General features: G+C 47.1%; 1 protein-coding gene across 1 annotated transcript; it reads left to right on the top strand.

Moving 5' to 3' along the window:
- The first annotated feature begins 1,576 nt into the window (after positions 1 to 1,576).
- On the top strand, positions 1,577 to 3,306 carry CNR1 (cannabinoid receptor 1). Its single transcript, XM_078615362.1, has one exon. The coding sequence runs from the start codon at positions 1,734 to 1,736 to the stop codon at positions 3,093 to 3,095; it is 1,362 nt and encodes a 453-aa protein (XP_078471488.1). The 5' UTR covers positions 1,577 to 1,733; the 3' UTR covers positions 3,096 to 3,306.
- Positions 3,307 to 14,430: the final 11,124 nt, after the last annotated feature.

Here is a 14,430-nt window from a genome sequence, read left to right as displayed (position 1 = left end):
GAGCTATACAGTATAGCTCTATTTCAGAAGGGACCTGGTCACAAATAATAGCTCAACGAAGTGGCCTATCATGTGGAAATGTGTAGCAGCCAAATGCTCTAAAAACGTGTTTCTAAATGTGGAGAGAAAATCCGGAGAAACACACGCAAACTCCAAATATACAGCAGGCGTCAGGGTCGGGATCGCACCCACGACCTCCTGAATACCAGGTTACGTATATTCTTGGTTCTTTCGGTAAAGTCACGTAGAAGGGAAATAACAAAATAATAAAAATATTAAACAATAAAATTCTCACGACGTTTCGACTGCAACACAAGCAATCGTCATCAGGTGTGAAATCCACAACAAGAAAATTTGAAAAAAGTGGCAGCTTTTTTTTAACGTCAGCACCACGGACAGCGATTTGGCAGTTGGTCATCTATGTTCGGAAAAGAGGAGAGGGGAGAGAGAAGAAGAGAATGGAATGCGGTCTGACAGGCACTGTATCGATGGATTCGTCCATCTGGCCAACTGCCAAATCGCTGTCCGTGGTGATGACGTTAAGAAAAAACCGCCACTTTTTTCAAATCTTCTTGGTGTGGATTTCACACCTGATGATGATTTGCTTGTGTTGCAGTCGAAACGCCGTGAGAATTTTATTGTTTTATATTTGTATTATTTTATTATTTCCCTTCTCCGTGACTTTACCGAATATACCAAGAATATGAATCCCTGCAGTCACGAAAGCTTTAAATCAAAATCCAGGCGAGGTAGTTAACATCTCGCCACCGTGGCGCCCAATCCCTTGGTCACCGGTTCGATTCAGTCTCCCAGCACGGCAGCTGTAACGATTGTTTAAGCTTCTTAGATCCTTCCACCTCTGTCCAGCCAGCAGTGTACATGGGTTCACCACACAATCAATCAGCCGGTTGCGTATTGTGGGGTAAAGTGTGGATACTTTCACCTCTTTCAAGATGTCTGGGAGGCGTAGAAAATTACCACTACAGAGGAGCTTTCTACAGCTCCCTCTAGTGGAGGCCCTTCCGCTAGCAGTGGCGTGAGCAAGGCATTTCAGGGCTGCGCCTTTAACCTTGAGATGCAGTTATATTCAGATGCCCGATAAATCTAAATTGCAATGCTATCGCTGTGTTCCAACGTTCGCGAATAAAACTGACAAAATAAATCTTTAAAATGGAAAAAGGGCAGTCATTTAAAAGCATCCTCTGTGTAAATCAGATAAATATATGTATCGCATTAACTATACATTATTTAGCATGTGATAGAGTCAGTGTGAGCATTACAAATCACACCGAACACCGTGCATCGGATGTACTGATAGCAGTGAATGGATTGAATTCATACATTTTGGTCGACATAAATATTCAAAGGCGACTCAATTTACGTTAACTTTGATGCATTTTTCCATTTAAAAAAATCTATTTTTCATTTTCACTATTTTATCGAACATGAAATGAATTTTAATGAAATGGTGAAGCACAAGGTAATTTGTTTTATCATCAAAAAAGGGGCATCGTGTTTACCATTTTAATACCTGTCTGATGTATTATGTCTTCCCAGGAGCGGTAACGTTATTCAGTGACCGAAACAACAACAAAAAAACCCCTCTCTTCCTCCGTGAAGCGATGGACCCCGGGAGTTGTCTTCATCTCAGCTCAACCTCATATCCGCACATACTGGAAACACGTTGACATTCTCTTTAGCGGGGTGGTAGAGAATATTTACACGGACCAGCCATGGAGCCGCTCAGGGGCAACCCCAGTCAACCGCGAATCAACATCATCACTCGGCAGCAAACCGAGCGACCTCCAGTTGACACACCGTGGGACCCCAATTCCACCAGCGGCCTGGACGGTGCCACGACGTTGGGACCACTCGAGGAGAACTTGAACTGCAGCGGGAACTTCTTGGACATGGAGTGTTTCATGATCCTGACCAGGGACCAGCAGACGGCAATCGGCGTGCTTTCGCTCACCATGGGAATCTTTACCGTGCTCGAGAACGCCCTGGTCCTCTTCATCATCTTCCGCACGCGGAGCCTTCGCAGGAAGCCCTCGTACCTCTTCCTGGGCAGCGTGGCCTTCTCGGACCTACTCTCCAGCATCGTGTTCGTGTACAGCTTCACGGACTTCCACGTCTTTCACCGCAAGGACACGCAGAACGTCTTCTTGTTCAAGCTGGGCGGCGTCACGGCCTCGTTCACCGCCTCCGTCTGCAGCCTCTTCCTCACCGCCATCGACCGCTACATCTCCATCCACCAGCCGCTGTCCTACAGGACCATCGTGACGCGCGTCAGGGCCGTGACGGCGCTGAGCGTCATGTGGACGATAGCGCTGTTGACCGGAGCCCTGCCGCTCATGGGCTGGAATTGCCGACAGCTGCACTCCAAGTGCTCGGACATCTTCCCGCACATCGACAAGATGTACCTGCTCTCGTTCATCAGCCTGGTCACCTTCCTGCTCGTCGTCATCATCTACGCGTACGGCTTCATCCTGTGGAAGGCGCACCGCCACACCACCAACATGATCAGGCGGGCGTCCACCAAGATGAGCCGCGTGTCCGTGACGGAGAGGCGCAAGGTGGAGCAGCACCGCATGGACATCCGCCTGGCCAAGACGCTGGTCCTCATCCTGGTCGCGCTCATCATCTGCTGGGGGCCCGTGCTCACCATGATGGTGTACGACGTTTTCGGCAGCGTGGACAACCACATGAAGCGCGTGTTCGCCTTCTGCTCCATGCTGTGCCTCATGAATGCCACCATCAACCCGGTCATCTACGCCATGCGCAGCAAGGACCTGCGGATGGCGTGCGCCGTTACCTTCCGTCCGCCGCGCAGCGTCACGCAGCCGCTAGAAAACAGCCAGGAGAGCGACGGGCAGGCCAAGTCCGCGCTCGCCACTGGCCAGACCCCGGTGCCGGCCGCTCCTGCTGCTGCTGCTGCTCCTGCTGCTGCTGCTGCTGCCGTCACCGTGGTCGACAAAGCCAGCGAGGCGACCGAAAACGTCTGCGCTCCTTCCACGTCGGGCCTCGCCTGCCAGCCCAAGACGGCGCAGATTGTTCTGGAGACCGGCGAGCGAATTCCTCCACAGGCCGTCTAACAAGGCGGGTGGCTCGAGGAGGAAGTCCAAGCAGGATTCCAAGGGGAGCAAACAAATTACACGGCGGTCATTGCAACGAAGCTGCTCGCGTCAAGGATTCGTTCGGGCGATGCGGTTGCAGAGGTTGTAAGCCTGGAGACTCGGCGATGCTTTCCCGGGTAGATAAATGAGAACGGGAAGTGGGGTTTTATTCACAGCTGTGCGGCTGTATCCTGTGTTCGGGGGAGCTCCTTCAGCAATTCAGTTCCTGAAGAGGCTCCCGGCACGTGGAGCAAAACGTTGCACATAATGCCGAGCAGTGCGCGATACAATTCGAAAACACATCAGAGCGCTAAACCAGAAAGGTTATATTTTTCAAAAAGGATTTTGCCTTCTTACTTGGTGGCGACAGGCAACTGGGTGTAATATGTTGTGCAAAATCACGGTAAGAATGAAGAGAATGTTATTTTGTGGTGGCCGTGATGATAGTGTGTTCTCTTCGCCGCTCTGGCTGTGGGTTAAGCCCCCCAGTGCTTTAATCTGTCTGACTCAGTCGTGGGGGAGCCTTCAGTTCCTCGTCGAGTAAAAAGGCCCCATTTGGAGTCGCGCGGTAGATTAACTGCTTTGCGCAATTGTGTTGCGTGACGTGTGGTCGTGTGCGCATGGGCTGCGAGTAATACGTTATTTAAATGGACATTATATGAGATACGTTATTATAAGTGCGTACAAAGGGGGACAAAATGCTCCTTGAAAAAAACCATTTTTAAAAATGCTATGTATATATGTAAACGTTAAATGTGCGACATTAATCTGCGAATAAGCTGAACAACTCACTGCCACCCGACTCGTAAAATTGTGGACCATGAATGTCACCACAATTTTTTTTTTAATTCCGAGCGTTTCGCTTCGCCATATAGAACTGGCCTTTTTTAAATGACGCTATTGACACTCGATTTTAACGTTTCAAAGTCTAATCCACTTTACCTCCCCCATCACGGGGGGGGGAGGGTGAAATTGCCAGCTTAGAGCAGCGGGGGTGAAAGCATTGGCAGCGAGAGTAATCAGTGCGTCTGACTTTTGCTCCTCTCTTCCATTGCATAACCCATCAGGATTAGCAACATATATTAATATCTTCAACTTTTAGGTTAAAAAAAATTATGGTTACATTTTTAAAATTGGTCAAACATTCCAATAATTCTTGGTTCTTTCGGTAAAGTCACGTAGAAGGGATTTTACCGAAAGAACCAAGAATATGAATCCCTGCAGTCCCTATGTAAACAGTCTAGGGTCTCTCAATGAGGCTTTCCTGGGTAATATAAAAGACACAAGTCATTAAATTAAGAAGCAAATAAACATGCCGGTTGGCACCGGTTGTTACAGCACGCAGCTCGCAATCACATGATTGTGATTTCATATCCTCCGTCCAAGGATCACTTCTGCACTTTATCCCTCGGAGGTTTATATATTGAGTACCAATTTATGGAAAGTCAACAGTGGGTTTTCCAAGATAAGGCCATAGACATGTGGAATTTTCCCTTGTACAAACAACGCATACAAGCTGGATCATGCTTGCTTGAGCAGGAACCTATTCTCATACCACTTATGATATGTAAATATTTGTTGTTATCCATATAATCAATAATAATTCATCATGCTCAATTGATAACAAAGGTCTCAATGTGCAGTCTCCATTCTGCTTATGTGTATGTTGTGATTCGATGATGCACAAGATGAAACATTTACTGAATATGTAACTGTTGCGGATGAATCGGTGGTGTAGTAGTTGGTGCACTACACAGGCATTCAGCAACCGAGTGACCTGAATTTGAGTTCCATCCATTGTAGACATCAGTGGTGAGTGATATCTGGACCAGTCTTGGGTGCCTTCCCACATCAAAACGCACTTACAAGTGTAAGTGAAGTATGGTAGGTTTAAAAAAAATAACCCCCGTGACTGACAAGGCATGAGGATGCCTTCATGCATATTGACAAAGGGCTAAAAAAATTATTAATATTATCATTATTCTTAAGGTTAATTTTTTTTATTTTTAAATCTATCCAAGTGGCTTCTGGTACACGGTGTTCTGTTTAGTTTGAGCTGTCTGCTGTGCCGGCTGCCCAGTAGCGCGCTGTGATTCATAGCCTGGTTTATCAGCATGTGGCTTTGTGAGGGCACATCCTGCCCATGGCTTATCTATGCTTAACAGGGGTGCGGGAATTACATTGAATGAAATCAATATAATTGCAGCGAGTCGCTGTAACTCTCTTCTTTTTTAATTTCCTTTCTACCTCGCCATTATGAATAGTCATTAAAAGTGTAATGGCGTCTGCTTAAATTAACGATGCTCTTTTAGGCACGTTCTGATTTTGTTTCTGATAGCGTGGCCTTTATCTGCTGTGCTCTTCGCAAATCTCGTCGTAAGCAACAAACGTCCGAAACCTCCGAGCGCCAAGTTCAAGGTGTCCCAAACAAAGAAGGCAAAATCGTTTTTGCGCAGGACATTACGTCTGATGTGTGCCACCTTGTCGGGGAATTGTAATAACTTTGCCAATGCTAAAATATCACGTGGACAGCGTGAGCCAGAGCCATGCCTTTGGGCTCCCATCCCACGCCTGTGGATTCTCTTGTTTCCCAGCCGTTTCACGAACACCGTGCGGGCCCCACAGTAAAAACGAAACGTTCCCATCGCCGGTTCAATCGACCTGGCTGGGTCAGGGTCGTCGCCATCGCAAGTGAGCGGCGTTTATTTTTGTGCCACGGAGCGCCCGTGTCAGCCGGACATATGTTATAAAGGGCCCATAAATAAATAAAAACACGTAAATATTCAAATACAAATTTTCAACTTGCATAGTAAAGTAATTGTATTTTCCCATTTGCTATACAGCCAGATACGACGACAAATCGCTAACCTTAAACACCCAGTCGTTCATAAAAGTCGAAGGCGGTATAGTACTATAGTAATAGAGCAAGTGCAGAATCACTGAACCGGAATTGATAGCTTGAAAGCATTTAGCGCTCGGCCCTTGAAAGTGCGGGGCCCGTAGCTACTACATATGTAGCTACTTTTGCTACTACGATAATCGGGCACTGCCATCACCACGAAGGGACAACCGTGAATTGTCACGCAGCCGCCGGCATCTCCCGCACGGGCCCTCCAAACACATTCCTCACTGGAATCGTTTGCTTCGGAGAGGTTAGGCACACCCATTATTGTTAACTGAATGATTAATTGTTTTTGCATGCGGCTTGCGCTAATTGCGATGGCCACTGGCGACCTCGGAGATTGCAACACATTTCTTTTTCTTTTCCCCGCCGGATGGAAACGCGGAGAGAATTTTCACATTTTTTTCAAACGCTGCCACCGTTCCCACGAAAACATTCAAAGCTGTAACAGTATAATCAGTTATAAGTGGTTAGTGTCGGCTTTGGCGCTTTGTTATTCAAATGCAACGGTGAACTGCAGCGTGTTTGTAGAGAAAAAAACAACTGGCTTTAATTTATAAACGGTTGTGCCGAAGTAAAGCCAATTGTATTTACGCGAGTCGTCTAAGATAGTGGATCTATTCAAGGTGCCTAATTCAAAGCACCGTGTGAAACGCTAAAGAACTTAACAACTTATAGTGCGTTGCAAATCTATATCTTATACATGCGGTATATATACAATATATATGCGGAGTGATAATTTGAATGTGCGTGCTGTGACCTGCATACGTAAGCCGCGTGCGACTTCCACTGTGGTGCTGTCTAATGTGGCGTGCGGGTGTCCACCTCTTGTTTTTTTGGCTGATGATGCCTATTGAAGAAATCGCTCACGTAACGTCTCATCTGGCTGCTGTCCGCCTGGGTGGATGGATCAGGTGTTTGACCGCTTGTGCATTAAGATAGCACTTGTGGCAAAAAAAACACACTACAGTAGACAATGTTTTATGCATGTAAGTAGTTGTAATGGAAGATTAGGCCAAATATCCTTTGGAGAGCTTTTCTAGCGCTCCCTCTAGCGGAGGCCCTTCCACCAGCAGTGACATGGGCGTGTCAATGCAGGGATGCACCTTGAGCGAAATGACCAGTGCCTCTCATCAAATTACCCAGGATGCATCAGATCTCAGAAGCCAAGCAGGCGTGAGCCTGGGTATTGCTTGGATGGGTGACCGTCATGGGTCGCAGGTGTTTGAGGCTGCAGGGATGCCGTGGGGGCAGTAGAGGGCAGACCGGAAAAATACATCAATGTACGAGACTATGATCCCAAGCCTGTGGTCTGCACCAACACCAACCTGTGTTGACCAGCCATGGTGAAGTATGGTCAAACAACCACCGCGACTCGCACGGAGTGGGAAGGCCCTCATCTAGCAATGGGTAGACAAAAAAGGGCTGTACTGTGTACATGTACATACATATTAATATACATAGATTCACCCAGTAAATAGAATCAGTATACGTGAAGATGAGTGGTGGTGGCTTGACTGACCGAGTGAGATCCAGTTACTGCTGGTTCAGGTTACACAAGTTGAAGGCTTCATTCACAGCACTGCTGGGTGGCATTGCTGCCAAAGTTCACCGTCTATTGTAAAAATACAACGGCGATCAGGACCAGGCAAGGTCGCTTCAAATGCGTCGGCAGCAGCTTTTGCGATATCAGTGCCATTGACCAACTGGCACATTTAAAAATAAATGTATGATTGTAAGGGGCGGGGAGGGGGGAAGCAGTCCAAACAAAAACTGAAAAGCGGACACCCCATACATTATTTGACCAAATGAAATGCACCGGAAATGTATAACTTGTGAACTTTTAGTTGTGAACCGTCTCTGTCACCGCACTGAACTCTATGATCCCGACCTCTGGGCTCTGTTCAGGACATGTGCAGTGTAGGCTCCTGCAATGCCATGCAGGCAGTGTTTGACTGGATGGGTCAAAATATCAGACTTGAGGTCTGGATTGGAAGACACGAGGAAAGTGTCCGGTCAGAATGTGAATGCCCTTCACACAAATGGAATGTTTCCGACCTCACTGCTGACATCTGTGACTGCACTTTAAGAGATGGTTCCAACATACACAAGTGCCAACAGTGAAAAGGGAGCAGTCTGTTCTGTTTCGAAGGTTCGGTTTTATTAGGAAGACTTTAGATATCTCACGCTGAGTTGTTAGAGGCTTTGTGGTTCTTTTTTTAATGTTGTTTTCTTCTACACGTTGATATCCTCTGGAACAGCGTGCGTGTAGAGGGGTGAATATGTGTAAAGGTGGCTTTAAAAAAAATCTAACTAAATATATGTCAAAACTTTGATAATCAGACTGTTGGAAATTATTTCAGAGGTTCCTTCTTTTCTCAGAAGGCTTCCTATTGTGTCGTAAGTTTGTGTTTGAAAGGGTTTTTTCTCTCTCTATCTCTCTCTCTCTTTCTCTTTGAGCACTTGGCCCCATAGAGGGTTCTGTAGAGGGTACTCTGCGCTATTTCTCATGACTTACATTTCGTCGTTGCTTCTACTCGGGCGCTCGGGGCAAAGGCAAAGGCATTGACTGTGCATCCCGATTTAAAGCTTTCGTGACTGCAGGGATTCATCTTCTTGGTTCTTTCGGTAAAGTCACGTAGAAGAGAAACAATAAAAATAAAACATAATAAAATAATGCTCACGACGTTTCGGCCACAACGCAAGCAGCCGTCCTCATGTGAAGAACAGGTCTGTCGGAAAGACAGCATCTGAGTTTCAGAACAGTTTCAGAACAGGTCTGTCGGAAAGACAGCGTCTGAGTTTCAGACGCTGTCTTTCCGACAGACCTGTTCTTCACCTGAGGACGGCTGCTTGCGTTGTGGCCGAAACGTCGTGAGAATTATTTTATTATGTTTTACTTTTATTATTGTATTATTTCCCTTCTACGTGACTTTACCGAAATAACCAAGAAGACGTGCATCCCGACTTTCTGTGTTTTTCTGCTGTGGTGCCGTGTGGCAATGATAATGACAATGATAATTCAGTACTTCGTATTGTGCAATATTTGTTTTGTGTGCTTCAGTAAAACTGTGATTGCTTATTTTAAAGTCGCGCAGACAATTACATTCGCGGTGGTGGGTGGGGAACAACACACAATTCTCCGAGAACACGACGTACACCTGCAGTCCTTTCCCAAGAAAACGTCTTGACCGAGCGTAGATTATTCCCGTCGAAGCCACATCGATGCGAGGAACGGCCTGTCACTTTTTTTTTTCCGGACGGTACTCACTCGGGCGACTGTCATCAGAGCAGTCACCTTCTCAGCCGCTGCCGCGATGTTTCATGAGTTTCGTCGAACGTCCAAAACTTGGCTGACCTCAAAAAAACGAAAACCCCTCGTAGCTTTGCCGCCTGCGGCACGGTAGCCGGCGGCTTTCACATTTCCAGCAAGGCGAATGCTTGTTCGTTGAAAGATAAAAAAAAAAATTATGGTTCGTGAAAATACCCGCCAAGCGTCGTGAAAAGAAACACCCGAAAAATGCAGCGGCCCGTGTTAAGACGCCAGAAACCTCCGGAAGGACGGATGAACACTTCCAAACGCGTCGGAAAATGGAGCAGACCCCCCCCAGTGGCGCACAAGGTGGGATGCGACGGTGTTTAGTGGTAACGAGACGCTCGTAATCGATGCTTACAACCCGTGTGTGCCGTGGCAGACTCCGGCGAGCACAAATTACCGACGGATTGCTCGATTTGCCGGCGCCGTGTAATCTGTCCAAAAAAAAACGAAGGCCATCCAAAGGGGCATCTCGAAGTGCGGTTACGGGAAACTTTTCCTTGGGAGCATTTGCAAAGAGATGCGGGGGGATCTTGCGTTCAATCTGCACGCAATTTGCTGTAGCCTTGTGCTGCTTGCCTGACAGTGCAGAGGCAGGCATGGTTAGCAATGCCCTGTTACGGCGTGTAACCCGAATACACTGGGTAACCTGCAAAGTCCAAACTTCACTCCCTGTATTGAGGCGAGTCCAGTGTTACTCAGTCGCTGACTCTGAATAAAATTGTTGTGTGGCAATCTAATATCTCATTTTCATGGACTCGAGTGCACTCAAGTTGGCCTGATTCATCCTAATTTGGCCTGATCTCTCCCAGAACCCTGAGTTGATGGACAAAATTGAGCTGGTGAAAATCAAATAAGTGGTGTTTCCACGATGTTTCGAGTTAGTCGCTTTATCACATTAGTTAGGCAAATATTTCCCGGAAATGTATAATACGTCCACTCAGACTAAAATTTGATGTAAAATTTAAACCAGTGCAGCCTAATGATGCGAAATCAGCCCATACAGTCCAGGCACTTGCCCGAATTGGCAGCCAACACAAAGTAAGCCTACAAACATGGAAGTGGAGTTTTGGACGGGGAAACTCGAGTTGCGTGGTTCATTGAAAAGTGGGGGCATAAAAGTGCCGGAGTCGATGCTCATTGATGACAGTCGCTCATCACCGCAGGCACCTCGCTCTCCTGACTATGCTGTCGTATTTTGTGTTTAGCTTCCTCTCTTCCTCCGCCCTGCTCTACACATGCGGCCTCCCCACCAATACCATCCGCTCCCAGGAGACCCTCTGCCCCAGACTGGTATTGCCTTCTGCTGACACACATTGATAAATGAGCATTCGCTGGAGAAATCAAAGTGGAATCGCATGAAATTGACAGGAGCTGGGGAATAGGGAATCTGATGCAATTGACTGTCATTTCTCAGGCGCAGAGGCGTTGTGCTTATTGCTAAATCCCTCCACACAGGGACACTGCCAAGGTAAAAAGAAAAATAACTATTGAAAAGAGTGAGACATTTCAAAGGAACGTCGTTTCATCATCAATATTATCACAAAATGTTAATGTTTCAACAGTGGAATGTGTATTTATAGGGGTTTTTTTTAGCTGAAGCATGTCCAATAATAATAATTTCCACAGATTGGCACTGAGATCAAACGGCCAAGTTGCAAGATAAACCAAAACATTTATTTTTAACACGTGGAATTTGCACATCATCGGCAAGCGGGAATTCCCTTTCCCAAACATCAAAATGCAGACTTGGAGAGTTGCGGGGAGCAGCAGGAAGCAAGCGAACGCTCCCTCTGACTGGCTCGTTTAGACTGCTTGAGCATTTCGATTTAAAGCTTTCGTGACTGCAGGGATTCATATTCTTGGTTTTTTCGGTAAAGTCACACTCCTTCCCTTTATTAATGCTACCCCTATCCCCTCCCTTTGATACGGCTAATCCTGCCTAATGCACGGGCATAAGTAGTACTAATCACATACCTGCATTTCCCATATCCCCTCCCTTTGATGCTGCTAATCCTGCTTAATAAACGGGCATAAGTAGTACTAATCACATACCTGCATTTCCCATATCCCCTCCCTTTGATGCTGCTAATCCTGCATAATGCACGAGCATAAGTAGTACTAATCACATACCTGCATTTCCCATATCCCCTCCCTTTGATGCTGCTAATCCTGCATAATGCACGGGCATAAGTAGTACTAATCACATACCTGCATTTCCCATAAATATGCTAAATTCCTCTTGATATGCACATTCTTTTGTCAAGGCGCCGTTCCCCCCTTCCAACCCAGCTTAAATATATGCTCCAAGCATGGTGCTGTTTCATTCAGACGCTGTCGCCTCGACAGACCTGGTTTTCACCTGAAGACGGCTGCTTGCGTTGTGGCCGAAACGTCGTGAGAATTATTTTATTATGTTTTATTTTTATTATTTTATTACTTCCCTTTTACGTGACTTTACCGAAAGAACCAAGAAGATGCTTGAGCATTATTGCGTTTCTGGCGACACTGCGGCCAGCAGGGAGCTCGGGCTCAATAGGGGAGGAGGAGCAGTCCCTGCTCAAGCAGGGCCCCACGCCGCCCCTCCGAGACGCACGCCACGTGATGTTGTCATACAAATCCGATGTCTGACGTCGGCTTGGCTTCACGCAAGTTGGAAAAGCAGCCTCCGCTCGTGTTCGCCGTTCTGCGGCCGACAAAAAACTGCCTGGGGTCTTGCATTGCACCTGATGATCTGGAACGACGTTTCCGTAGCTTGAGTGGGTTTCACTTGGCCATCTGAATGGACCGCACTTATAACAACGCCTTACAAAAGTATGCTTGAGCGCCTGAGAAACAAGTCGGCGGTAAAATACATTTCCCTACCGCTGCGACGGTTGAAAACAGCGGTGTAAGTTTCTTAAATCCCCCTGCGTCTATCAACTCGTCAGTATAAATGGGTACACCGGGCGTGGCTGATCTCAGCAGGTTGTGCATGGTGGGGTAAAGTGTGGGTACTTCATACATTACCCCACAACATGCCAACGTGAAAGAGTGGACCAAAATTCCCTATAGAGGGGCTCTCTAGAGCTTTGCCTAGTGGAGGCCCTACCGCCAACAGTGGTGTAAGCAAGAACTACTTTCAGGGCTGCACTTTTACCATTTATAAATTATCTTATCCACACCCAATGTGGTAAATCTACTAAATGCAGATTAACGCGTGTTTAATTTTTTTCATCAAATGACTCCGTCTAATCGCCCAATCTCTGTATCCTACAAAATGCAGCTGTGTCACGAGGCAGATACTCCGAACGCCAAGCTAGGATTATTGTCGCTTCGTGTCACCACTGACAGATGGCAAACGTGGCCCACAGCTGTACCCGGTCGTTTTCACCATCGAGGGCTGCTGTCTCAATCTGAATTGCTTTCTCATTCCAGAGGAACTTAACTCTACCTGGCCCCCTGCGATTGGAAGCCGTGTTGGGACGGGAAGGAGTGGGGGGGGGTGTCGTCAGGTTTAAGTAAAATAATTGACTCGGCATCGTATTTGAAATGAGGATTTTCTTTATTTGTTTTACGATAGATCTCATTCGGAGAGACTTTACCCAGCGCCGAGAGCAAAGACCACTCTGGAGAAACCGTGCCCGCAATTGATCTTTTTTTAAAAACCGTAGGCACGGTGGCCCCGCTTCACCGCTCACATTTATACTCGACTAATTAGGCCCTCGTTAGTTACTCGGCACAGCTGGATTAATTGCGACTGGAGAGTCGCAAGAGCAGCTCGTGACCTGTCGTGAGCGAAACCCATTAAGCGCCAGTCCCCCAAAGTCGCATTGATCTTTTTCAACACCTCTCGCTTCCCGTGTCTAAATTTAACGTCCATTTCAATTTGGATGATCATTATTATTATTATTATTATTCTCTTTGTGAGGTCAACCTTCAACCTGAAATCGGCTTCCTCCTCCATCGGTTCTGGCAGGGAGGGCTCCGCATCCCGCGGTTGGCCTATCCAACAGAGGCGTTCCTCGGCACCAAACATCATCTCCGCACAGAAAAGCGGTCCAGACACCTCCAATGTATTTTTTCTAGACGTACGATATGAGGCTGGCTCAGCGGTAGAATGAGTCGGCGGCTAGTAGCGAGGTGGGTTTAAATATACCGCATTGTCTGGATTGTTATTTTGAAGCAAAATTTGGAGGGTGCATCTTACTTTCCGAAGCATCTTATAATCCTGCAGAATATGGCGTGCTGAACTTCTTTCGCACCGTACGTAGCCAACCGTGCGAATCGTAGGCGCGGAGAAAGGACAACAAACTAAACAACAAAAAGCACTTCTGAGGAAATTACTTTTCAATCTAGAGTTAAAAGTGCGTCGCTCCAGTGGATTCCTAATATCGTAAGGAAGAGCGTTCCAGACGGCCGCAGAAGCGCATCTGAATGCGCCGCACGACGTGGCGACCGTCCTTGTTCGACCGTCAAGCCCAAAGCCGCTGCTGCCAGGATGACCGGAGTTTGTGTGGTGATGGTCTATGCTCCTTGACGAAATCAGCGTGGTAGTGTGGTTTATTTGTGGCGAACACTCTGTGCGTAATAGTGCAGCAGAACTCCCTAACCACCCGGGAACCATAGGGCCCCACGACATTTAAATTCCATCCCAAGCGTAGCTGTGTACCTCCCGAGGTAGCGCTCTTCATCGGAGTAAAAACCACGACGTGCCAATCCGTGCCGAGGCAGCTCAACTCCCCTTTGTTTGTTTTTTTGCACGAGAATACCTTTTTTCTCAATTTCGGAACATCTCGATGAGGACTGGCCTCATATAACACTCCTGTGTCACCAAATGTAATCAATCATCTCCTCCCGATCGATGATCAGCTCAGTTGTTCAACTCATCGGATAACACAAAAATAGTTGGGTGGGGGGTGGAAGTCTCTCTCGCCTCTGTTCTTTACTTGTGCTGCTGGATGGGAGGTGATGGGCGGGAGCTTGGTGGCAATCATCGATATGATCAGCCCATTGCCACGCTGGGCATGGATTGTAGGGGTTTTTTTGGCCTTTCGGTTGGGGCGGGAGTCATTGTTAAAGGGGGTACTCGAGTAATGGGACCACAACGACAAAAC

Source organism: Lampetra planeri, chromosome 47, assembly GCF_965212315.1.
Source record: "Lampetra planeri chromosome 47, kcLamPlan1.2.h2, whole genome shotgun sequence".
NCBI classification, from domain to species: domain Eukaryota; kingdom Metazoa; phylum Chordata; class Hyperoartia; order Petromyzontiformes; family Petromyzontidae; genus Lampetra; species Lampetra planeri.
The sequence above is the reverse complement of the archived record's forward strand: the minus strand, read 5'-3'. Positions and strand labels throughout refer to the sequence as shown.

Excerpts from the sequence above, each read along its gene's own strand:
- CNR1 (XM_078615362.1), top strand. The coding sequence starts at position 1,734 with ATGGAGCCGCTCAGGGGCAACCCCAGTCAACCGCGAATCAACATCATC.